The sequence below is a fragment of the Pongo abelii genome, chromosome 2 (genome assembly GCF_028885655.2).
Source record: "Pongo abelii isolate AG06213 chromosome 2, NHGRI_mPonAbe1-v2.0_pri, whole genome shotgun sequence".
Taxonomy (NCBI): domain Eukaryota; kingdom Metazoa; phylum Chordata; class Mammalia; order Primates; family Hominidae; genus Pongo; species Pongo abelii.
The window spans coordinates 71,369,195-71,395,128 of record NC_085928.1 but is presented as its reverse complement, the minus strand read 5'-3'; the positions used below and the strand labels follow the sequence as shown (position 1 = coordinate 71,395,128).

The window sequence follows — 25,934 nt, the reverse complement described above, 5'->3', positions numbered from 1 at the left end:
GCTTTAGGTGGCTTTGTATACCAGGCATGAGGCCCTAGTGAGTCAAGGGTTTCTCCCATTGCCAAGATGGTAAAAGCCCATGTCGGAGCTCTGGATGTTTCTCTCTTACTGTTTCCCTGTGTCCAGGGGTCTCTCCCAGCTCTCAAATCGGTTTGTGGCTGGACAAGCTGCCTGGAACTTCTCCTTACTTATTTCTGGTGCTTCCTGTCTTTTCTCTGGTGAATCTGAGCATTCTCTCCTATACAATGTGTTCGAAATATGAATATCTACTTATATTCTGGCTGTTTTCTGTGGAGGAGGCACATACTACTTGCTTGTAGTCAGCCATCTTGATTGTCTCTTCACAATAAAAATGGTTTTATGTATGCACACAGTTGCTCCAATAAATTTCATCTCATTTATTTCGGACTGTTATGTGTCTCTTATCACACTAGTAGCTTTTTTCCCAAATTTTGAGTTGTGTAGGAAACTAGTAAGTAAGTCTTCATTCAATAAGCTGTTGATTAGAATCTTGAAGAGACCAGCACCACGGGGTCCATGTAGAGACTTCCCATCAGATTCTTGTTGCAGTGGTAGTATTACCAGTAGTAATTATAACAATTAAGTGGTACAATTTTCTCACCTTAGGCACTCTGTATGTATTTTACCCATGTCATCTTTTATAATTTTTACCGTAGCATTATTATGTTAAATCCTTTTTAAGTCATTATAATTCTTCACATCTTAGAGATAAACCTCAGCTTAGAAAATTTAAATAACATGCCCAAGTCCACACAGCTAGAAGAGACTAGAACCTGAAAGTGAACCCAGATATGTCTGATTCCAAAAACTGCTCTCCTTCCTCTCTCTTGTCCTCACTTCTTGCTCTGTTTTGAACCATTATTCAGCAATCTTCAGTTATGTCTGCTATAAATCCACCTACTCAAATATCTCCAAATGGTAGATTCACACAGCATTTCTTCTGCTCGTTCACAAAGATACTATAAAAGATTTCTGAGAAGTAAACATACAGAGAGGACATGTAAAGTGTTCTAAATCTTTTGTGAGATCATCTGGCCTGGCCACTGAAAGAGAAACTTGATCTTCTGTCCTGGCCACTGAAAGAGAAACTTGATGTCACCTTGTTTGCCACTGAAAGAGAAACTTCACGTCACCTTGTTTTTCTAAAGACATATAGTTCTCTCTGAGTGTTTATTACATATTTTACTTGTGCTCATATACTAATTGTTATACAAATATATAGAAATTTTTTGAGGGTGATATAAAGATTTTTCCATATTTCATCTTCTTTTTTCCTCCCCTTTTAAAAATAGGGAAAATACTTTTCCATGTGGGATCTTGCAGCAGCACTCAAATTCTTATGATTTTCAGCACCTTCTTGTTGTCTTATTCGTAGTATAATTTGTCTGGACCTGAGTTTGAATTCATTAAAAATTATAAGGGCAGCAGATCTGGTGGCTCGTGCCTGTAATCCCAGCACTTTGAGAGGCCAAGGCGGGCAGATAACCTGAGGTCAGGAGTTCAAGACCATTCTGACCAATATGGTGAAACCCTGTCTCTACTAAAAATACAAAAATTAGCCAGGTGTGGTGGCGGGTATCCGTAATCCCAGCTACTCAGGAGGCTGAGGCAGGAGAGTTGCTTGAACCCAGGAGGTGGAGGTTGCAGTGAGCTGAAATTGTGCCATTGCACTCCAGCCTGAGCAACAACAGTGAAACTCTGTCTCAAAAAAAAAAAAAAAAAGTTATAAGGGCATCTTATAACTTACAAACTATAGCTGGAGATTCAGTTCCCATGTTATGATTATTTTCTTCTTTTCCACTTTAAATATGTTTATAGAGCCAAAATATGGATCCAAAATAGACTTTGAACAGCTCCATTTATTCTGTCATCCATTTGAGTTACATCTATGATGTATTCACCAAATTGTATCTGTGTATTCATATGTATCTATGATGATGTATCTATGATGATTCACATGTATCTACATTCACATGTATCTATGATAATGTATTCAAGTTGGATAGGCATTTTTTCTCATAATAAATTTAAAATAACTGTTTTACTTTACTAATTTGCTTTTCCAACTCTAGTATGGAGTTCCACTTCAGATAGCATGTCATCTCACCATTTCTACTAGAGAGGAGGAATAATTTCTATTGTTATATAATAATATGGTTTGGCTGTGTCCCCACCGAAATCTCACCTTGAATTGTAATAATCCCCACATGTCAAGGGTGGGGCCAGGTGGAGAGAATTGAATCCTAGGGGCAATTTTCTTCATACTGTTCTCATGGTAGTGAATAAGTCTCACAAGATCTGATGGTTTTATAAATGAGAATTCCCCTCACAAGCTCTCTTGCCTGCTGCCATGTAAGATATGACTTTCCTTCTTATTCGCTTTCCACCATGACTATGAGGCCTCCCCAGCCATATGGAATTGTGAGTCAATTAAACCTCTTTCCTTTAAAAATTACCCAGTCTCAGGTACGTCTTTATCAGCAGCGTGAGAATGAACTAATACATATACCATTGCAGGAAGACTGTAGTTAATGATAATATATTTTCAGTTTCAAATATCTAGGAGGAGAATATTCAGTCTTCTCACGCAGATAAATGATACATGTTTGGGATGTTGGATATGCCAATTACCCTGATCTGACAATTATATATCACATGTATCAAAACATCACTATGGACCCCATGAATCTGTATAATTATTATTTGCCAATTTTTTAAAATTGAAAAAATTAAAACCAATATTTTATATTTTCTCTTAATTCATGATTTTTATCTCTGAGAGGGTTCATTTTGTCAAAATTATATCAAAAGCATCAATGAGACCCGAGTACACCTGGAAGAAAATTTTGGACAAACAAAAAATTTCCCAGTAAGAAACTTTAAAAAATCCTCCTAATGACATGTTGAGTTTATCATGACCTATATTTTCAAGCTGTAATAAATAAAGTGAAAGTGCAACTACACACACTAAAAAGGTGAATCTGAAGACAGATTTCTGAGGTAGGAAAAAAAAAGTGTCCCTTTAACTCCCTTGCTATTTTATTTTTACTTCCTTTTTAAGAAATACTTTACAAATTAAAAAAGACATCTGTTAAATCCTCTCCAGTTAGCCTACCCTAAAATTCAGTAAATTTTCATCCTCTGCATCTTAAATTAACATATGTTAGAAACATTCTGATTTGCCCATATTTTATATTTTTATTGCTATTATTTTAGTATGACTGCCTATAGGAAGCTTTGGGATGTGCATGAATAGTGTTTCATGCAATTTTTCTCTTCTTTGTATCATTAAGACTAGAAATAGTAGTTATTTAAGAATTGCATTTGGGATGGATGGGTAGCTGGGAGTATAAAATGAGCTCAGTCTGGTGGTCTGTTTCATGAGGAATGCATAAACCCTCTTTGTGCACGTTATCTGATGCAAGCGGTGCCATCATTATTCCTCCTCAGGAATAACTGTGCTTGGTTTTAGCCACTTCATTTTAAAGTGCTACCTCTGGCTTATATGGTGTATTAAAATAGTTTCGTACCATAAAATAGAAAAACTTTATGGCATCTAATATTATTCTCCTTTCCTATACATTATAAGATAGGGGTTTTTGAGGAAGAAAACAAAAGTACCCCAGGAGCCTTTCTTGTGAATCTTCCTTGAATGTGTCTGTGCCCATGGGTTCCATTTTCTTACTACTCACATGTGCATTGTTTGATTTCAGAATGAAAGCACCATTCTACTCTGATTATAAAAAGTATTCATTCTGATTGTTAATAATGGAAAGAGTTTGAAAAGTGTGAATGAGTAACTAAATAAAACAAGATAAAGAAGAAACAAACTTATCCCCCAGGGAAGTTTATCATATTGAAATTTTGGTGACTCCTCATCCAAACATCTTAATACTCATACCCAACTTAAGGAACACTGTGTCGTGCAATTTACATGAATTTTTGCATCAATTTTTCACCATTAGAAGAAAGTTCTGTAATTAAATAAAGGAAACATCATCCCTTGACTCAAAGCCATTATGTAGAGTTGCTTTACTAGAGGATGAAAAGGGTAGTGGGGAGGGAGAGATGAAGTAGGGGTAATTAGTGGGTATAAAAATATAAAGAAAATGAATAAGACCTAATATTCAGGAGCATAATAGAGTGACTATAGTTAATAATTTGTTGTATATTTTGAAATAACTAAAGGAGTGGAATTTGTGTTCTTAATGTGCACCAAAAATAATAAATGCTTAACGTAATGGACACTCCAATTACCCTAATTTGATCATTGCACATTGCATGCCCATATCACATCACATGTACCCCATAATATATTCAACTATTATGTACTCATAATAATTAAAAATTAAAAAGCATTAAATCAGTTGTTCTCACTTAAGGGAGATTTTCCTCTAAGTAGACACTTGGCAATGTATGAAGATACTTTTCATTGTCACAACTTGGGGGCTGGTGGTGGTACAGTTAGGGAATCTAGTGGGTGGAGGCCAGCAATGCTGCTAAACATCCTTAATGCATCCGCAGAACAGAGTTTTCTGGCCACAATGTTAATAGTGCTGAGGTTGAGAAACACTGCTTTAAAGGGAGCCAAAACGTGGATGCACCCAAGTTACAATTGACCCATGTGATATAAACCAAAAACCTACCCCCCACCAAAAAACTTATAATTTTAGGAAAAGATGAAAAGAAAGAAGATTCGGTGTAGGCATAACTTCTAAAAGTTTTCATGGTTGCCATGTGGGAATGACTTTTAAAATGACTACATAGAATTATTGAGTTGAGGGACTATAAATAAATTTTAAAATGTCTTTTCTGAAAATGAGAAAGCACTTAGGAAATATGGTTCAGAATTGCTTCAAAACATCAGTATTTACTGACTGCCTACTATGTGCTAACCACATTTTTGGCATTTGGCAGTGAACAGTTTATCAGTTCCATGAAACAAAAGGTTTGAAATCAGATAATTTATGGAAGTTATAGAGAACATAGCGGTACAATTATACTTAACTCTTTGTTATCATCAAGAGGGGAACCACGATAATGCACAGAAATTAGAGAAACAAACCTTAGCTTACTACAGGAAGAGCTTCCTAAAGTTTAGATCTGATAATGCAATGGGCTATCCCTAAGATATGGCAAGTTTCTTGTACTAGATACACATATAGAGAAATTTGGTAGCCTATGTATGGAAAAATTTTAAAGGCAATTGGAAAAAAGGTGACTCTTAAATCTTGCGAGGACTGTGGTTTTTTTTTTGTATATATATATATATATATATACACACACACTTGGTTTTGTGTTGGTGGTGGGGGATCAGTGCAAAAGAAAAGCATGAGGATATTTGATTTGTTCAAAAATTAAGAGTTTCAAGAATGACATAAGAGCCTTAAACCTACAACCAGGGGATTTTCTGAACTTGGGGCCCTGTTTGAGTGCTCAGGTCCCATGGCCATGAAGCCAACCCTGGTTGTTACTAAGCTTTGAGATTCTATGATTCTGTACCTTCCTCCCTCTTTCTACTTCTCCGACAATTCCTTTCTATCTCCATTGATGGCTTCTTTGTTTGTCTTTGACATCCTCAAATGCAGGCATTTCCCAAAGCTCTTGCCTTCACACACCATTCTTTCTTTATATATTTTCTATTGATGATTTCATCCTTTTAATTCCCAGCATCATAGGCATTTTCTTGGCTTCTGAATCTACAGCTTTACCCTTCAGAGCATTTTCCTTCATGCTTCCACCTTCCACTTAAGCTTAGTGATTTGGAAATCACACATCTTCCTATTTAAAAAACAACAAGAACAATAATAATAATAATAATAAAATGTCCTCAACATTTTCTGGAATCCACCCTCTACCTTGTACTCTAAGCTCTAGATCCAATCACCCCATCTTACTTTTTTTCTTTTTCAAGGTCCTCATTTTTGGTCTGTTCTGTAAAACTTTCAACTAGACTATAGATGTCACACTTATTACTTCTTAGTCAACTGCTGCTGTAATTGAGGGCCTCACAGCAGAACCATGAGCCCAGGCTCTGGAGCCAAAGATCTGAATGAAATCTCATTTCCTCTCATAATGAGCAAATGACCCATGCTGTTTCTGCCTCATTTTTCCCATCTGTGAAACCGGGATAAGGTAGTACTGCTATGGTTTAGATATGGTTTGTTTGGCTCCACCAAGTTTCATGTTGAAATTTGATCCTTAGTGTTGGAGATGGGGCCTAATGGGAGATGTTTAAGTCACAGGGGTGGATCCCTCATGAGTGGCTAGGTGTCATCCTTACTGTAATGAATGAATTCTTGCTCCATTAGTTCCCTCAGAATTCTCACAAGAGCTGGGTTGTTAAAAAGAACTAGGCACCTTTCCACTCCTCCTCCCCACCACTTGTGATCTCTGCATACCAGCTCCCCCTCCCTTCCTGCTGTAAGTAGAAGCAGACTGAAGCCATCACCAGAAGCAAATGCTGTGAGCCGTGCTTTTTGTACAGGCTGAAGAACCATGAGCCAAATAAACCTTTTTTCTTTATAACTTGAGCAGCCTTAGGTATTCCTTTACAGCAACACAAAAATGCACGAAGACAAGTACCTATCTCAGAGGTATTAGAAGGTTTACATAAGTTATTACATGAAGATTACTTAGAACCTATATATAGTTAAGGCTCAATATTTGCAATACCTCTTTACTACTTTTGTTTTTCACATTGAATTGTTAAGCGTATAGGCTTTGAAGTAATCAGACTAGGACAAAATATTGTGTCCATCTTTCCCATCTGGTGAACTTGAGACAGTCATCTTCCCTGGCAGAACCTTAGTTCATTCATCTAAGTGTGGACATGGTAGTTTTACATTTCCAAGTGTTGTAAGGATTATGAAAAGCTTCATACATGAATACTTCTATAGCAATGTCACTCAACAAATAGGAACCTTCCTCCCAGTTCTGCTAGTATATTCTTCCTCAAATGCAGCTATTATCACAGTATCCATTCTAAGAACCAACCCTCAATGACTTCACAATGCCTGTGAGATAACATCCTGACTCTTTATACTGCAGACCCTCTACAATCTGGTTCCACTATACCTTTCCATAAAGATGTTCTGTACATCAAACACCCATTGTAGTCAAATCAGTCTGTTCATCACCTGGAAACACAAGTGATACAACCACCTCACCCTTTGTGCTTGCTGTAATCCTGCACTCTCTCCAGTCCTTCCTATCTGTATGAGCTCTGCATTTTCTAGGCTGAACGCAAATCACAGCTCTTCCATGGCATAAATGCGTATCATTCTATCCTGGCATTTTTCTTCATCTCTGAAATCCTGTAACATTCATAGGCTATCTTTGAATTTTTAGATGGCTTTGTTATTTCTTCTTGCATTGTGATTTACCTTTTGGAATCAGGTAGACTGTGTTCAGATTCTGCTTTTTAGCTATGAGCCTTTGGGAAAATTACTTATTCTATATGAGTTTCAGTGTGCACATTCACCAAATGTGGATAATAATAATGGTTAACTCCTAGGATGTTTGTGAGAATTGAAATAATATATCATTCTTAGCCCAGTATAATCATTTAACTTTTTTTAGTAAGCATTAGCTGGAATCATTGGTATTGTTTTTATTTTCTTATCTACCCTCAAACATTGAAAGTGTCTTGGAGCAGAAGTTGTATATTATATACTTTCAGAATCTCTCTACCATGGGATCTTTTGTTTTAATTAATTTCTGCTATAATTAATTGCTCTATTATGCCATTTTCTGATTTCATCCAAGACACACTCTAAATGTATATGACAAAGAAGCAATCCCTGGTGACTAAAATGAGACTGCATTTTCTTTCGATACTGTCGCTGACCCAGGTAGCAAGCACAGGCCCTGCCAGTAACTGTCATAAAACTCTCATCTGGCACTCAGAGTGCTGCCTGCTCCTTAGAGGAGCAGAAAGTTGTCAGTAGGGCTATAGTGCAAACAGTGTTGACCGCGTTTTGTTGTTGGAAACATCATGTCCAAGGCAAGACCATATTTATGATGTTGCCATATGGCTTGAATACCAAGTCCATCCCATTGCTCTATCTAAAATACAGAGCATGAAGTACTCCTACTAATAGCACTCCACATTGAGATAAAAGCAAGGATTTCTGTGTCTGAACCAATCTGGCAGCAGATTGAAGTTATATTTCTGCAACACCAATTACCTAGAAAAAAACTTTGAAAGAAAAAAGTAAAGCATTAGTCATCATTTTAAACATTTCCAAATATACTGAATATCACTGCCTCCAAAAACTTTTTGAACTCACCTTATTCAGAGTCAGGAATGTTTGCTTCTTAATGTGAAACTTCCATCATTGCATCTCTATAACTTATGAATCTCTTCCCTTTCTGTGAAAATTATATGTGTATGTCCTACTTCTTGGCCATCTCCCTGAGAACAGGATCCATATCTGACTTATCCCCACATCAATATTAGTTATGACCCTTACAGTTGCCAATGACAGACAAACATTGGGATTTGCCTAAGATAAGAAAGGAGCGATGTTGATTTATTATAAGAATAAATGGATGTCTTATAGAATCCAAGAGCAAGGAATATATCAAGGCCTTAGAAATAGATTGGAACCAGGAACTTGAACATTGTTAAAAATGTAAGACTCTTTTCTCCCTCCATGTCTTTTTTTTCTAGGACTCTAATTGACTCATCTCCCCATGCAAACTGACTTTTTCTACTTCTCAGCCTATGTGACTGCTATCAGCAACTCCTGAGTTTACATCTCTTCTATAAAGTGAGCAGTCCTGGTTGACAGGAATTGGTTATTCCCAGTTTCAGGTTACCAAGGAAGAGAATCTGGTTGGCACAGATAAGGTTACGTGCTCACTCCCAACCCAGTCAGTTGGTAACAATTACAAACCTATAAATATGGAAGTGATTTCCTAGAAAACAAGATGTAGTCGTCTAAAAGTGTAAGAGGTCAGAGGTGAGGACAATTCACCTTTCCTATTATTGCACCTAATGCAATGTCTCCCTCTCAGGAATATCTTAGTAACTCAGGTGGTGAGAGAATGAATATAATCTGAGTTTGCTGCTTGAATTTGATCCTACATGAAGACATTTATTTACATGAGTCATCTATTCTCATTTTTACACTTCTGCACATATGATGTCTTAATATGCCAGAAAGACATGGAGAAATAACATATCAAAATAGCATGTTTTAGAATGTTGGACAGTTCTTCTCAAACCTGAAAATACCTGCATATAAAAGTGACCTTTGATGTGAAATTGAAAAACATTGTAAATATTAATTTAAGCTTCTCTTGGTGCCCAAAACTTTCTTCTTTTGATTTACATTTTCATAGGAATTCAAATACTAAGTGGTCATGCATTCGGGGCACTGGTATTATTTTCTTTGAGTTTTGTTTTCCTTTTTTTTTTTAAGATTCTTTTTCCCCTCTCAGACTTGCATATGAAGAGTCTTTCCTTCAAAAGGTTGCTTTCTTTTCCCCTCAATCATTAGGTGGTGGCTGAATCTGTGATTAGGAAGAAAATGAAATATCATTTTGGTAAAATTCCTTTTGAATTGTTATAGATGTTTGATTATATAAGTTTAGATGTTGAGCTCACTGAAAACTTCTGGCTGCTGAGACATTTTTAGACCAGAGTACAAAATGAAGATGGTAACCAGGCAACATGGTTCTTCTATAGTTATTAAAAATAAAACGTGAAGCTTCTACAATGCAGAATAATTTTCTGACAAGTTTGTCTGGCTTTCTTTCTGTCATTGCCTGGAAAAATGGGTAGGTCCCATTTGCTGAATTGATTAATAATTTATATGCACTAAATACATTATTCTGTAAGATTATGATTCTTGGACAGTTATATACACATGAAAGTGATTATGATAATTTACTATAATTCCTAAAAATATCTTCCTTAGACATTTCTAAAAAAATTATATATTACAAATGTATAATTGTATGTATTGTAATAGATACAATATCCACGATCAATGGAAACATAAATTTCACCCTACATTCATTAGGATGACATCAAGCTGAAATAATCATATGTATAATCTCTATGTAGCAGAATATTACTCATTAAATCTTGGAAAGCTTTCATATAATAAATGATGACATTCAAAGAATGGCAACAAGATTCAGTCAACTATGGCAAATGTACGTCTGTTATTTGATGTTTCCAAAGACATGTGAACATGTGATATTATCTGAGTAATTCTGATATATATATATACACACACACATTTTTACATATATATACACATATATATGTATACATATACATATAAGAATGTATAGATGAGAATATATGTGTGTATATATGTGAACATATTTGTATATATAAGAATATACATATGCGTATATATGTGAATATATGTATATATATAAGAATGTGTGTGTGTGTGTGTGGATGGATGGATAGATAGCTAGATAGATAGATATGCTCAAATTAAAGGGACCTTTTCTCTCATGTTTCTGGTACTCCTTGGATAGCTCGTCCAGGGCTTGTGTAAAATGGATATATGAGTGATGAAATTGCACAGTCGTATAGAGTAGATATTCTTAACCCTGACAGCATGTCTGAATCACCTGGGAAGCTAAAAACATGGATACTCAGGCCCAACAGTAGAATCTTTGATTCAGCTGGTCTGGTTTGGAGCCCAAGCAAAGGTAATTTAAAAAATTCTATACTTAATTCCAGTGTGTAGACCAGGGTGTAAACTGTTGTAGACATAAGTATTCTGCATATACTTCCTCTATGTCAGGGATAAGTTCCCAAAGAGGGGGTCTATACAAATCATTAGTTGTGGAGTGTTACAGCACTGTCCTGGAGAGGAGCATTTGTAGGTAGGCATCAGGTCTTGGCAAGCACTCCTCTTGTAATCTAAAAGCTGTCTTCTAAGAAAGGCAGATCTCACTTGGGAATTCCCTGGTAGATTCTTGGTGATTGGTTTAGATTTCCCATGATCTTCTCCAGCTAGTTAATTAGGCTGACAGCCTTTCTGGGAACTAACCATCAGGCTTCTTCCTGGAAGTTGAGAAAGAAATAGAAATTAAGATGACATATTGGAGTTCAGGGAACAGAGAAAAGAAATTCTGGTGGATAACTGATCCTTTGAGGCCTGGCTTTTATAAAAAGGAGTTTAAAAATATAATGCCTTGGAATCTACCAATTCTACGGTAAGTGTTCAACCATTGTTGGCAGCAGGAGTACAATACCAAGATGTGTGCTCCGTGGAATTTAGCATAGGGAAATGACAACTGTGTGTTCCAGATACTCTCCCTTTAAGATCTTGTCCATCCCTTCCAACAGGAAGCATCTTGTTGGCCCAGTTGGAGATCATAGAAAGTTCTGAACTCTTTTGAGTCCTACGTAAAAAAAAAATAATAATGCAAACAAGATTAAGCCAAAGACACTCTATATATAATCAATAAAAAATGTTTGCAATACACCCTATTGGTCTTGGTTTTCTTGATAGACAATCTCTAACACCTACCATATTTCTTTTATGAAGATGCTGAACATATTATATCAAGCTAAAGCACCATGTGTTTTTCTTTGGTGTCTTCCAAGAGAGCATATTGAACTGGAACTTCTATGAGAACCAGATAACAGTACATTTATGTTCAGTAGCTAAAATCCATGCAAAGCATTTAAACCAAAGCTCTGGGCATAGTAGTCACCTACACAGTAGGAGATTGTGTTGCCATTAATTAATTTAAATGTTTCTATCTGAAAATACCACTTTATATACAGTAAATTTTCAGGAATAATTTCTTGAAAATATGTCATATCAAGGATAGTATATAAGTTGTATGTTTTAAAAAGTCAGAAGAATATTAGCTTTTTAAAGCACTAAGCTAGAAAGAGGCTGGAGACCAGGTTTGTTAAGACTGATTATCATGATTGATTATTATTTTATTTATTTTTATAATTGACACATAATACTTGTACATATTTTGGGGTACATAGTGATATTTTGATACACATTATATGTAGTGATCAATCAGTAATTAGCATATTCATCAACTCAAACATGTATCATTGCTTTGTGTTGGGAAGATTCAAAATTGATTATTGATATCTGCTATGGTTGTAGGGAGTGGTGACATGGGTATATTTACTATACCTACTTTGGATAGTTATAAATAATAGATTTATAGATTACATTTGTAAAAATTAGGTGTGTTTAGAAATAGGAATTAACTTATCTTGGAGTATAACGGCTCTTATACAAAATTTTACTATTTGCAAAAGACTGAATATTGTATCGAATGAGCATTTATTTTAGAGAGATATATATTTTATATACATATTTTTTGTTTTATGTGGCATGTATCTGTGTTTTGCTTTATAGATGTATAAGGAATTAAAAAACTTGAATGAGCTACAAAATAAAATATGACTCATCATCTATTCATCACATCATCTAATATCAACAGTAGGTTATCACATCATCTAATATGTCAACAATTTGTCATTACTATTGACATTGACATTCATTGTTACTATTGACACTGATATTAGATAATGTAGTGAATATTACATATGTAATATTATATATATAATAGTAATACTATCAAAGTATTTTTAACTTTTAAAATATAACATAAAAACACACATTTTTTTGGCTCCTAGCATACACTTTTGAAAACTTTCTGTAGTCTGATGGCTGCATACTACTTCAACACATATATTTAATCTTGTGTTATGGGGACATTTGCAGTGGTTTTACATTTTCATTGTTCTAAATAGTGCTCAAATGATTATCCTTATAACTACTTTTAAAAGAATCTATCGGCCGGACGTGATGGCTCATGCCTGTAATCCCAGCACTTTGGGAGGCTGAGGTGGGCGGATCACGAGGTCAGGAGATGAACACTATCCCGACTAACACAGTGAAACCCTGTCTGTATTAAAAATACAAAAAATTAGCCGGACATAGTGGCGGGCGCCTGTAGTCCCAGCTACTCCGGAGGCTGAGGCAGGAGAATGGCGTGAACCCGGGGGGCGGAGCTTGCAGTGAGCCGAGATCGCACCACTGCACTCCAGCCTGGGCAACAGAGCAAGACTCTGCCTCAAAAAAAAAATCATAAAAATTATTAAACATACATAAAAATAGAATGATACAATCAAATCACATGAATTGAAAACCCAGTTTCAAACATTATCAATATTTTGCTATCAGGCTTTAACTTTCTCTCCTGAATTTTTGTTGTGATGGGGCATTTTAGATCAAAGCTGAGACATTATGTCTTCTTAACCAAAATATTTTAGAATGTATCTCTAACTGATGGGAACCTATTCTTTATATCACCATGCTATTCACATATCTGGTAAAATTAATAATTTTTAAAATCACCTAGTGCTTTAAATGCCTTTTCAAAAATGCATATCCTTTTTCCATTAGGATAAATACCTTGAAACATGTTGCTAGATCAAAAAATGTGCACATTTTTTATGGCTTTGGATATATGTTGGCAAGTGCCAATATGTATTGCAGTCAAGATTGTACAATTTAGTGTGACAATTACACTCACTGTTAGTACAGGGAAAAAAGATATGAAAATATGGGGTGTCATTAAAACAACATAGTGTGGAAGGAGGAAGGGTAGAAAGGCAAGAGATTAGAAAGGCAAGAAATTATACCAACAACAATAAAAACCCAAGCCTGGAAGTAATGTTGTAATACCTGTGAGGGATCAGTGCTCTTGAGTAAAACCCTTACCACATTTCTTCACAGAACATTTAACCTCTAAGGCAGGGGTTCAAGTTGGCATTGCCATGAGGTGGGGTAGAAGGAAGGATAGCAGGAGCCTCCACCGTGCGCTTATTTATCACCCATTCCACGCCCTATGGAAGCAGCCTGTGGCCTCCAGGTAGATGCCTCTTCAAGTCTCACCTCCTACATCATCCACTAGAGGGATGGTCATTTTATATTTCATCTCTACTGACCTTGTGCATCTTGAGCAGCCTCAAAACAATATATATGTGGGCCATTAAGCTCACATGACTGCACATAGCATAAGAAAATGATAAGAGGCTTTCAAGGGTAGAGGGTTGTTACTTTACAGTGCCTGGAACTGATATTAAAACTGCTTATCTTAACAAAAGGAAAGGAACCTGCATTTACTGAACAATTTTAAAATGTTGGTTTATCCTTCATACTGAAAATTTTAAAAATCATCTGTAAGGTATCCTACTATCCTTAATTTATAGATGAGGAAAAGTAGGTGCCACTTTAAGTCTTATTTGGAATATGTGAAGAAATGAATGAATGAATGAATGAAATAATAAGCAAATTAAAAAGTATAGTTTGATAGCAAAACAAAAGTGGCAGAAATGTAAGTGATAGACTTAGCATAAGACAAGTTAAATAACATAGCCAGTAGTTGGCAGAGGCAGGATTCAAATTCAGGTCTATCTGACTGCAAAGCGAGGCTTTTCATACATAATTCCTGGAGTTAAAGTACAAAGTTTCTTAAATTTTTTGTTATTGTTCTCTCTCTCTCTTTTCCTCACCTTATATGTGTGTCTGAGATAATTTTCTATTAAGTTAGCTTACATTTACACACTTACATGCTAGACACTGTTCTAAAAACTACATATATTAGCACATCCAATAGTTACAACAATCCTGTGAAGTCTATATTATCATCATCCCCATTTTATCAATTGAGAAACTTAGGCTGGTTAGCTCATTTGCTCAAGGTCATCTAGCTAGTAAGTGTCGAAGCTAGGAATTGAACCCTAGAATTCTAGTTTCAGAGTCTGCTTTTAGCCATTAAACTATCAATTTAATATGTATTGTTTATATCCATATTTATTCCCATGTAAGTATATTCAGATTACATAAATGCCCTTCTGTTTCCCAAGCAGTTTAAAGGAATAAAAAATGACGGGCACTCTGGTATTATATAATATGCAACAGCCCTTTGGAGACATTTTGTGCAATAACATTGCAGGCATTATTTCCTCTACCTCATCCATAAACACTTCCCGTGAGATTTTTGTTCTTTGTGGAATAATTTTCGTTGCAATAATTCTTATTTGTTTTCTCAAAAATAATGGCTGGTTTCCACCTCTCTCATCAATAGACACACCAAATAATTTGTGGGTGCATCTGAGAGCCTAGACTCCTCTCATTAGATCAATAACGGTCTTCTAGCCAAGCCGATTTACATGTCTTTAACTTCAATTTACATCAGTTAATATTGATAGGACCTGGAATGGGGAAGGAGAACTGAGTCTCTGGCCTCCAGGACCTCAAAGATTTTCAAGAGAGGCAGACAAAAAACTGACACCTGTAACACTGCGCAAGTGCTAGCGGGGCTACCTGCAGAACATGTCCTGAGAACACAGCACATGGCATAGAGTCAAGGGTGCAGGACAGCCAGTTCCTACAACCATGCAAAATTCCCCATTTTGCAGATAGAAAACCCAAATGCACTTGCTGTGGTTGAATCCATGCAGTGCTTCCTCATATTTCTTGTGGGATTATATGTTAAATTCCTAACTAATATCCAACTTGATCATTTTCCAAATATCCAACTGGTTGCTGTTTATTAGACAATTATTAAAAGCACATTGTTTTGCTAGTGATTTGAAATACTACCTTTATTCTCCACTACATTAAATTCTCATGTGCAATTGGGTCTAGTTCTGGACTTTCTGTTCTGTTCCAATGATAAATTGATCTCTTTATTTATGTGCCAAGACTACTCTTTTTTAATAATAGTGAATTTAAAATCTGAATTTAAGACCTAGAGCTTGCTCTCCTTTTTTTCACTTCCTTCCCCCAAACTACCAAACACTCAGGTATACTTGCTCTTCTTTTTCAGCATTCTCTTGGTTCTGATATTTTTCTGTATGAACTTTGAAAGCAACTTGTCTATCTCTAGGAAAGAAAAATTTGTATTTTTATTGGGATCACATAAAATCTATAAATTAACTTGAATGGAATTGACATAAGTGAAAGCTTCAACTTTTCCTGAAAGACAAAAGCCCTGATAAATGGAAAGATATCACTTGTTCTTGGATAGATGTTCTCTCTCTTTTTTGGGGGGGTGGGGGGTAGCTATTTTAATTGTGCTCTTTTTCACTGTGTCTCTAAGTGGTTATTGTTTGTGTATATAAAGATGGATGATCTCTCTGTGTAAATTTTATATCCTGCTGCTTTCCCAACTTCTCTGTTTTGTGTTTGTTTTGTTTTGTTTTGTTTTGTTTTTTCTTTTTTTTTTGAGATGGAGTCCCGCTCTGTCACCCAGGCTGGAGTACAGTGGTGGAATCTTGGCTCACTGCAACCTCTGCCTCCTGGGTTTAAGCAGTTCTCCTCCCTCAGCCTCCCAAGTAGCTGGGACTACAGGCACATGCCACCACACCCAGCGAATTTTTTGTATTTTTAGTAGAGACAGGGTTTCACCATGTTGGCCAGGATGGTCTCGATCACCTGACCTTGTGATCTGCCCATTTCAGCCTCCCAAACTGCTGGGATTACAGGCGTGAGCCACTGTGCCTGGCCAACTTCCCTGTTTTTAGTAGCTTTTTCAAGGATATATTCTTAGAGGCCTGAAATAGTATTTCTCATTTTAGTGAAGTTTTTAGATTACTCAAATTGCCGCAACGGCACATTAGAGAGATGCGTTTCTCAGTGGTGGGAAGCCTGTGTCCACCCTGACAACCACGTACAGCTCAAAAATGAGAAATGTAGCCTAGGTTAAAGGCAGTCGGGTGGTGAGGAAATACTGTAAGCTGAAGAGCTCAGGCCTACCTAAATGGAATAGCTATTTTTCAAACACATGGAGTTGGGGTTCGGTGTTACTAGATCTTCTAACTTTATAAGCAAAACTAGAAATCTGGACTTTCAAGTAAAAACTTCTGGCTTTGAAGTTGATTTTTAAAATATTTTGGGGCTGGGCACGGTGGCTCATGCCTGTAATCCCAGCACTTTGGGAGGCCGAAGCAGGTAGATTGTTTGAGCCCAAGGGTTTGAGACTAGCCTGTGAAACATGGTGAGATCCTATCTCTACAAAAAAAATACAAAAATTATCTAGGCATGGTGGTGCCCACCTGTGGTCCCAGCTACCCAGGAGGCTGAGGTGGGAGGATCACTTGAGCCTGGTGGGTTGAGGCTGCATTATGCCATGTTTGAGCCACTGCACTCCAGCCTGGGGACAGAGAAAGACCCTGTCTCAAAAAAAAAATATATATATATATATGTGTATATACACACACACACACACACACACACACAATCACCACACACACACACATTTTGTGGCAAAAGAGAAAGGACAAGACAAGTCTATATGTTAAATATGCCCTACAAGCCACCACTTTGTGACATCTGAGAACAATGTTATCATTTGGACCAAAGAGAAGCTAGTAAGGTATACCACAACAGGATTTTTTATTTACTAAGGCGTATTCCTTTCCTAAGGATAACATAAAAAATGGCTACAAACTTGGTGCTTTAAAACAACAGAAATTTATTCTCTTATGGTTCTGGGGGTCAGAAATCCAAAGTCAAGGTTTCAGCTGGGGCCATCGCCCTCTGAAGGCTCTAGGCAGAGTAGCCTTTCCTGTTTCTTCCAGGTTCTGCTGGTTCCAAGCATTCCTGGGCTGGTGGCTGCAATACCCCATCTGTGTTCTTCTTCACATCTCCTTCTCACCTTCTCCTGTGTGTCTCTCTTCTGTATGTATCTTATAAGCACTCTTGTCACTGGATTTACAGCCCTCATGAATAATCCAGGATCACCCTGTCGAGAGATCCCTAAATTAATTTTATTTGTGATGTAACTTATTGCAATACACTATTAATATATTTTCCAAATAATGCCATATTCACAAGTTTAGGGGGTTAGGACATGGACATTTTTTAAGAGCCAAATTTAAACCACTGCCATAGGTTATATTATAGAAATATAAAAGGGCATGAAACAACTATGTAGGGTTTAAAAATAGTTGTAACGTTACCACCCAGTCAAGAATACTAGCAGAAGGATAGATGCCCCAGCACTCTGTTTCTGTCCACCATATGTCTGTCTCCTCTCTTGTACCACCAGAAATAATCTATTTTTTAAGAATATCCTACTTTTACTGTGATAATTTCAATGTTTTTCTTTGTAGTTGAACCACATATGACTGCCTTATTAAACAATGTGGCTTATTTCTGCCCAATTTTAAACTTTATGTGACATAAGTGATACTGAATGCATTCTTTCTTTTCTGGTTTGCACATTTGTTATGAGATTCATACGTGTTTTTGTGAACAGCATTTTTTCTGTGTATTTCATAGGCATTTGGGTTGTTTCAGATTTTAGTTATTACAGGTATTACCACGCTACACATTCTTGAATGTATATTGTGGTGCATGTGTATAAACTTTCTCTAGTGCATGTACCTAGCAGTAGAATGGCTGGTCTTTTAAGAATGCATATTAGCAATGTTAATAGATAATGCTGGCCTATTTTTAAAAATTTTTGTACTTATTTGCACTCTCAGGAACAGGGAATTCCTGTTTCTCACCCTAATCAATGCCTCTCTCTTCTCTCTTCTCTCCCCTCCCCTCCCCTTCCCTACATCACCTCTTTTCCCTTTTCTCTTTTTGCTCTCTCCTTTCTCTTTCTCTCTCTCTCTCCCTCTTGTCATTTCCTTTTGTTCTTTATATTAATTGCTTCATTCACTGATTCTGTTAGTGTCATATGCCTATGATGTGCCAGGAGCTTTATTTTTCTGAATCATTGGGCCATTCTTACTAAGAAGGAAGCAGACCCTCTGTTTATAGGCTGGTGAAATGAAGCCTTGAGTGCCCCCTGGCACCTCGACCAACAGAGATGTTCTAATCTCCAACACATGACTAGTGTTGAGAAGGCAGTCATCAGGACTCCTGGTCACTTCCTGATGCCACAGGAAGCGCCATCAATATCTGTTAGCTCCCATTATCCTGGCAGAGCAGGCAGCTGTGTCCTCTGACCCCCTCTTGACATTCTGATAGGGTTCCCTTCATACCACACACTTGCAAGAGCTTTTACTCTCTCACCTGGAAAGGTCACTTCCCAAACAAGATGCCTGGGATAAATTATGTTTCTCTTGTTTTGCACTCTCTTGTCTCAGCCACCAATTTCAAGGGGTGTTTGAGGGCAGCAACCCAGTTAAAAGAGGAAAGAACCAGATTGGCGTGGTCTGAACACCAGCTAAAGTCCATTTCATTTTCTCTATGTTGTTCTAAGTTTACTTTCAAGATTACAGGAATATTGCTCAACATGTAACCAATGGGGCATTTGCTTCAGAAGCACCTGGAGATTAATTTTTGAAATTAAATTTATCTGTCTAATAAAAGGAACAATTTCATAATAAACATACCATCTTCCCCTTATAAAAGAATGATCTTTTTCCTTTAACATGACTCTGATTCTGTTTTCAGCGAACCAAAACTCTGGTCTTGGTGCCTTGGTTTACATTTAAGTACCTGATAATTTAACTAATAGTAATGGGATATGTGTTCAGATTACTTTCCTTCTTGGCTCTAGTAGAAAGTTTGGAAAAAAATCACTATGACACACACACACACACACACATAATTATATTAATAGAGTTATTCTAATTTCTGCTTCTACCCCTGACTTTCCCTCTGTTCCACCTTGGTAACCGTATATCTTGTATTGGACAGCCTATTCCTAAAACAAGATAGGTAGAATCTTTAGTTTGCAGGAACTATAATGACAGACCAAGAGTGACGGCTTGATGACTTCAGCCAGAGGGAAAACTTTAAACCATTCTGTATCAGAAGCTCTGTAGCCATTAATAAAGAAGAGCTATAGTGTGTGCCTAACCCAGAGAGCTGCCAAGTATATTCCAAGGCATTATAAATACATGGCTACAACAAGATCTCTCTTAAAAACTTAAGTCTCTCGTGGACAATTTTATTCTTTGTGAGCGAAATTGAACAGAGGCAAACTTCAAGACTTAATTTATTTTTTGCCCTAGGTATAAGAATAAACAGACTCTTAGATCCTGAAAGAATCTGACTCAGCTAAGAGGAGGCAAGTCAGCAAGAAGTAACTAAATGGAATAATATCCATTTGACCTCTGCTTCTGCTGCTTTGAATTGTCTGAGAGGAGCTCCGTTTTTTGAAACTGGTTTTGGCTCAGGACTATCAGACTGTGTAGTGGGTTTTACCGTTTTGATTGACTTACCCATTGCAATACCTGAACGCATGATTGTTTTGCTCTTCTACCTGTCGAACCACCCAGTTGCCCTGTGGAATCAATAGCTGATACAGTAAGTTGGTGATGGAGCATCTAGTAGAGAAAGAGAGGAAGTGGCTTGGCAGGTGGGCCATGGAAGAGCTTCATAGCAGTAGTTGTTGACTGTTGGTGACTAAGACAATCTGCTAGAGAACTTGAAAATAATAATAATAATAAGACTCAGATACTGCCTACCTCAATGAGCTGGATTCTGTATTCTTTATCAGCTCTCCAAATGATTGCAATTCCCACCAAAATGTGAGACTCACTGCCTTATAGCATGGGTGTCAGAAACCAGGGTCTGGAATTAGGCAGATGTGGGTCCAAATTCTTTTCTAAGCCTTCATTTTTAACTTTAGAGTATGGATCTGAGACTACCTACTTCCTTTGGTTGATGTGACATTTTATGAGAAAATGTACATAAAATACTTCTTATTTTTGTAATTGTAATGATTATTCCATTTTTATGGCCTTACAGGTAAGGGAAAACTTTGAATAATTTAAGTATTTGGGAAGTAAGTCCATTTTTTTTCCTATGGTTCTTGATCATAGAACTCAACTTTGTAAGTTTCCAAAGTTTTTCCGTTGCCACAAACAAGATACTGTGGGGGAAGGAGATGGTGTAGTCTTCATTGTTGCAGGTGGATTGAAAGAAAATCATATAGGTTAAGTATGTACCTGCTCATGGTTCCATGACTGAGCGAGATTCATAGATTTGGGATTTGAGCCTAGGCCTTGGGACACTGAATCCAATCTCTTTTTCCACTCTGACTCTTACAAGATCTTATGACCCCATACGAACATTTAAAGTCACACTGTCCTAAAGAGGAAGCTAGAGAGTTCCCGGCCTCCTCGTCCCTGCTCATCTGGATACTCTTTATACATTGGATTGAGGTTTATATTGGACTCAGTTCACCTACAACCTCTTCAAAAACTTTTCCTTCTAATTTGACTAGAAAGTCAATTACATAATGGGACATTGCTAAGTGAAAGGAGGTTCTTAAAATAATATTCATGGATCAGGAGCTGACATGGTTAGGGATGCAGAATGTGGCATAATGGTTGACCTTAGGCATGTTACTATTTCTTATAACTCTGTTTTCTCACCTACAAATGGAAATTGTGCTAGTAACTACCTACCTGTCAGATTGAACTAGGAATTTAGTCATAGATTAATGCAATTAGAATATTTTTCCTCCTTCTGTTAATTTTTTTTTTTGGTCGACACACAAGAGTATCCAGTTCACTGAAACAAAGAAAAAAAGTCACTTTTGTTTTTATTTCTGAATGTGCCAGCAGTGCCCTGCAAGCAATGACCTTTTCATTTAACTCTGTTTAGGATTTGATGCCTACTTTACGTCCCGTACACTTGAAAACAATAGAAGAAATGTATGGTTTGCCGAATACTGGGAGGAAAACTTCAACTGCAAGTTGACAATTAGTGGGTCAAAAAAAGAAGACACAGATCGCAAATGCACAGGTAATTTAATTCTCATTGTCCTTCTCCTATTACTCTACGTGGCTAGCACTGAAATGTCTGCATAGCTGATAGAAGGAAGCTTGGCTGGAGACAAATTGAAAAAGTAAATTAAATTTTACTAGATTGTTCAAAAAATGGAACAGGAGCATACGTCTTGCAGGACAAAAGGCGTACAGACAAGAATGTATTCTTTTCTGCCTGTCTATCTAGCAGTAATTGACATTTTCAGTGATTCTTTGAATTCAGAAGGGGTCATGTTGCTTTGAATCCTCTTGTTCAGTTCCAGCCAGGAGTATGAAGTCATTTTCACATAGAAAAAATTCTCTGACAAATCCCATGCCATTGCCGGATTTAACTGTTACCATGGACAGTATACTTGATTAAGGAAACAGAGTGATTGGGTTTAGAATAATGAAAATCCCAAATGATTTTCATTAATGTCTAAGTTAATGAGTTATCTACTATTTAAAATATTCACAGTTCCTTATATGTAACCTTGTAAATGAAAAATATCTGTGAATAAGTCAGAAGAAAAATCACACATTCATTCATTTATTCACTCACAAATATTTATTGAGTGACTCCTTTCTGCTGTGCACGGTGCTAGGCACTGGGGATCTGGTGGTGAGCAAACTAAGTGAGAATCCTCCCTCTATGTTGCTCAGAGTCTGATGGAAGGAATTTGACTTTGTTCCAGTGGTCTCACAAACGAATTCATAATTACAAACTGTAATCCATGTTCTGAGTATTATGAGGGCATATAACTAAGGAAGTTTACTCATGTTGAAGGTAGAAGCTGTCTCAAAAGACCCTTTTGGAAGAATGATGCTTGAGTCAAGATAAAATGAAGAAATGGACATTGGCTGGTTAGGGAAGGAAAATAGGTTGGAGAATTCTGATTAAACATGGTAAATGGCTTGCAGTAGGAGGAATTTTTGTGTTTCTGAGAATGTGAAAAATAGAAAAAACATGACTGAAGTACACAGAACAGAGAGAATGTGTGAGCCAAGGCTGCAGGTGTAGAGAGATGGTCCAGAACTAAGTCGTTGTAGGAGGTATGTGGGACTTTGCTTTTATCCTAAGAGCAGTGATAACCATGGAAGGGTGTTACACAAGGGGATGACATGATCTACCATCTTATCAACTGGACCTCTTTAAACATCAGCCTTTACAATTTGTAATGATGACCTTCAGGTATAATAATGTAATAAGGCTAAATGTTTTATGTATGATCAAGAAAGACACATTTATGTGCGACACAGTTCTGCTTCTAGTCTATCTTTGTAATGCAGCTGTTTGAATACTGGTCACCCACATGTTGTAGATTAATCCACTCAACGAGCATCTATTAATCAGGTAATACATGGTATCAGGAACACCATGAAGTCTTTGAGGGTGCTTAAATGTAGTCTCAAGGAGTTTTCTGTGAAAAAGGAGAAATGAACAAGATATGACCAGAAACATGAATAAAAATAATGATATAAAATAAGTATGATGCATATATTAAAGGTATCATTCAGTCAACTGGACTATCGGATTAACCATATTCTCCAGATCATGCTATATAACAATAGTTCTGAGATATGGTCCCTAGAATAGTAGGGGAAAAGGGAAAATATTAATTTAATATTGACTAGACCTAGGCGACACAAAGCTTTCAAGTGGAAACTGAAAAAATTAGCTTGACATCTGGATAATTTGTCTATATGACAGGGTACATTCAAGTGCACTGGAAGTATGTAGATGATTGATGACAGTTTTCCTGGGTTCTTTCTGACATTTGGTGTTCTGTAGAGTGTCTGGAAGGTGGAATCGGTTGATGGACGTTAGGATTGTCCCAATCTGAGGCCACACCTCTGACTTTTATGAGCTTAAACACAGGCTGTTTTGTGTGGAGCCATGCTTCAGGCTGATCATTGAGAATTTGGGTTTATACAAACTAGTAAGGTCATTATGCAAGCCTCTATCTTACAAAAATGGAAATAGAAGTGTTTGTGCTTCTTCCATGTGAATATTTATAATCACATTCACTAAATTATAAGTGTACCCAAAATATTTGTATATTCTCACCTTCCTTTTTCCTTCCTCATCACTTTCTTTGTGATGAGCTGTACCATATGGAATGGAGGTAGATACTGTTACCATTACCATATCTCTTACTCTTTCACCTATTGATATGGTGGTCATATTTTGTTTGTTTTCCTTGTCCTTCTTTTTTCCAAATCCACCCATATGTACACCTTTCTTTGATAGTATTCCAAAAAATACTATTTAAAAAATCTTTACATTTAAGTATACTTCAATTTGGAAGTGAAGAATCAGTGAGAAAGGTAACCTGGTTGCATGCTTTGGTAACTAGATTTTAAAACACTAGAACAGGCATGTTAGAAAGGGCACCCAGATGAGCAGGCTAGCTGAGTAGTCTGACACTGAAGATCTACGCTGTGAATACAATGAATGTTTTTATCTGAGGACTGTAGAACATAGCCCCCTTCACAGAGCTCTCTCTGTGACTTGGCTCTGCTAAAGAAAAAGGAAGTCTTATTAATATAACATTCACTCTTAAGATGTGAGCACAAATTAAAATGTAGGCCTTTTTTTTTCTTTTGGGCTGGGTAGCCTCCTTAGCCATACTAAACTATATTTGTTATATGTTAGCTGCAAGTAGACCAACACTGAATCAGCCATTTGACAAGTTTTAAAGATGAGGAATGAGACCCATACTATTTGGAGAGAGCAAATTCCTGAGGTCAGAGTATAACAGTGAGTTCTAAAATCACAAGAAAATGCGAAGTCATGAGAGGAATAATAATTATCGAAAAATATTCATTAAGAAACATGAGATAAGCTGTTCATACTTCATAATTTTACTTGGGGCTAGATGTGCATGAATTCTTATAGAAAATAACCTGAACAACTATGTAATCTTTATTTCTGTAAATTATCCATGCTCACCTAAAGTCTTAAAGCAAGGGATTTTATCACATTCTTTAGTATTTCAAAAACATCCCCACTTCCCTTGATACCAAATCCCAGGATGTGACAATCTGAGAGCTAGACATTCTTCCTGTTACCTTCCTTCTGAGTAGCCTAATAACCATTGATATAGATCAAGCATTCGCAGTGAGCCATCCTGCTCATGGGATATGTTGGCTGTAATCACTCAGCGTGAAATGCAGTTCAGCAAGTATGTGGTTGTCCAAGCTATCACAGAAAACACAACTTCCATTTGACAGGATTAATGCCATTCATGCTACTTCATAGAAGAGCTATGTTTTCTCATGGAGACAATGCTAGCTATACACATAGTCATCTCTTCTAGAGAGTTCACCACATACCATTTGTCATTTGCAGGCAGAAAGATCAGATGTGATTTTTTTCTGGGTTGTATTTATGTTCCCCTACCCACAGCCCACCAGCTGAGTGTGTTCACCCTTGAGACTTGCCAGGATGCTGCTGGCACAAAGACCACTTTAGAGTATGACCTCTTTGGGAATAATATGTTTCATTGGAGACACTAAGGGTCAATGAAAGAAGGAACATTACACAAATGAAGTGAATCCCTGCAAAACGAGATTGAGGCCATCTTGGGGTCAGGAACATTATACCACAGTGGTTAAGAAACCATTGGTTTTGGAATCAAAAAGATCTAAGCTTTTGTTCTAAGGACGTCCATCACCACACATACCTGTGAGAGCTTGGATAACATGTTTTTAACTTCTCAAAGCCATTTCTTATTTTTGAAGTGAGAATAGTAAAACTTTACATTCAAAATTGTTGAGTGGATTAAATCAGATAATTTAAATAAAGGGTCTGAAATTTTACTAGCACATAGTAGTAGCTAACAATGGAAATTTCCTGCTCTTCTGGGCTGAATTCAGTGGCCTGTGAGGAATTCATGAAGATCTTTTTGTCTGTGTCACTCCTTAGAGATCAGGATGTATATCAACTCCAATAAGAAAACAAGTACATAAGTATAGACAAGAATTTTTACTGGGGTGCACACTATATAGGGTGATGTATTGAGTATCAGAGAGTTTGCAGACAGGTGTCATGCAATGTTATGCTATGAGTGAAACATGAAGCTCAAGGCTTAAGGAATTTCGGTGCTTTAACACAGAGTGTGTGTCCAAGGCTCAATGACATTTGGACACAGAGTGTGTATCCAAGGCC

At 36.8% G+C, this 25,934-nt stretch overlaps 1 protein-coding gene across 4 annotated transcripts in view; it reads left to right on the top strand.

Moving 5' to 3' along the window:
• GRM7 (glutamate metabotropic receptor 7) overlaps positions 1-25,934 on the top strand; it is an 884,465-nt gene that overhangs the window by 537,980 nt on the left and 320,551 nt on the right. For all 4 annotated transcript variants that reach the window (XR_008523197.2, XM_024243985.3, NM_001131533.1 and 1 more), the window contains 1 exon segment: positions 21,621-21,761. Coding sequence is in view for 3 of the 4 variants with exons in the window: in XM_024243985.3 (XP_024099753.1) it covers positions 21,621-21,761 (141 nt within the window). In the remaining variant the exon portion in view is untranslated.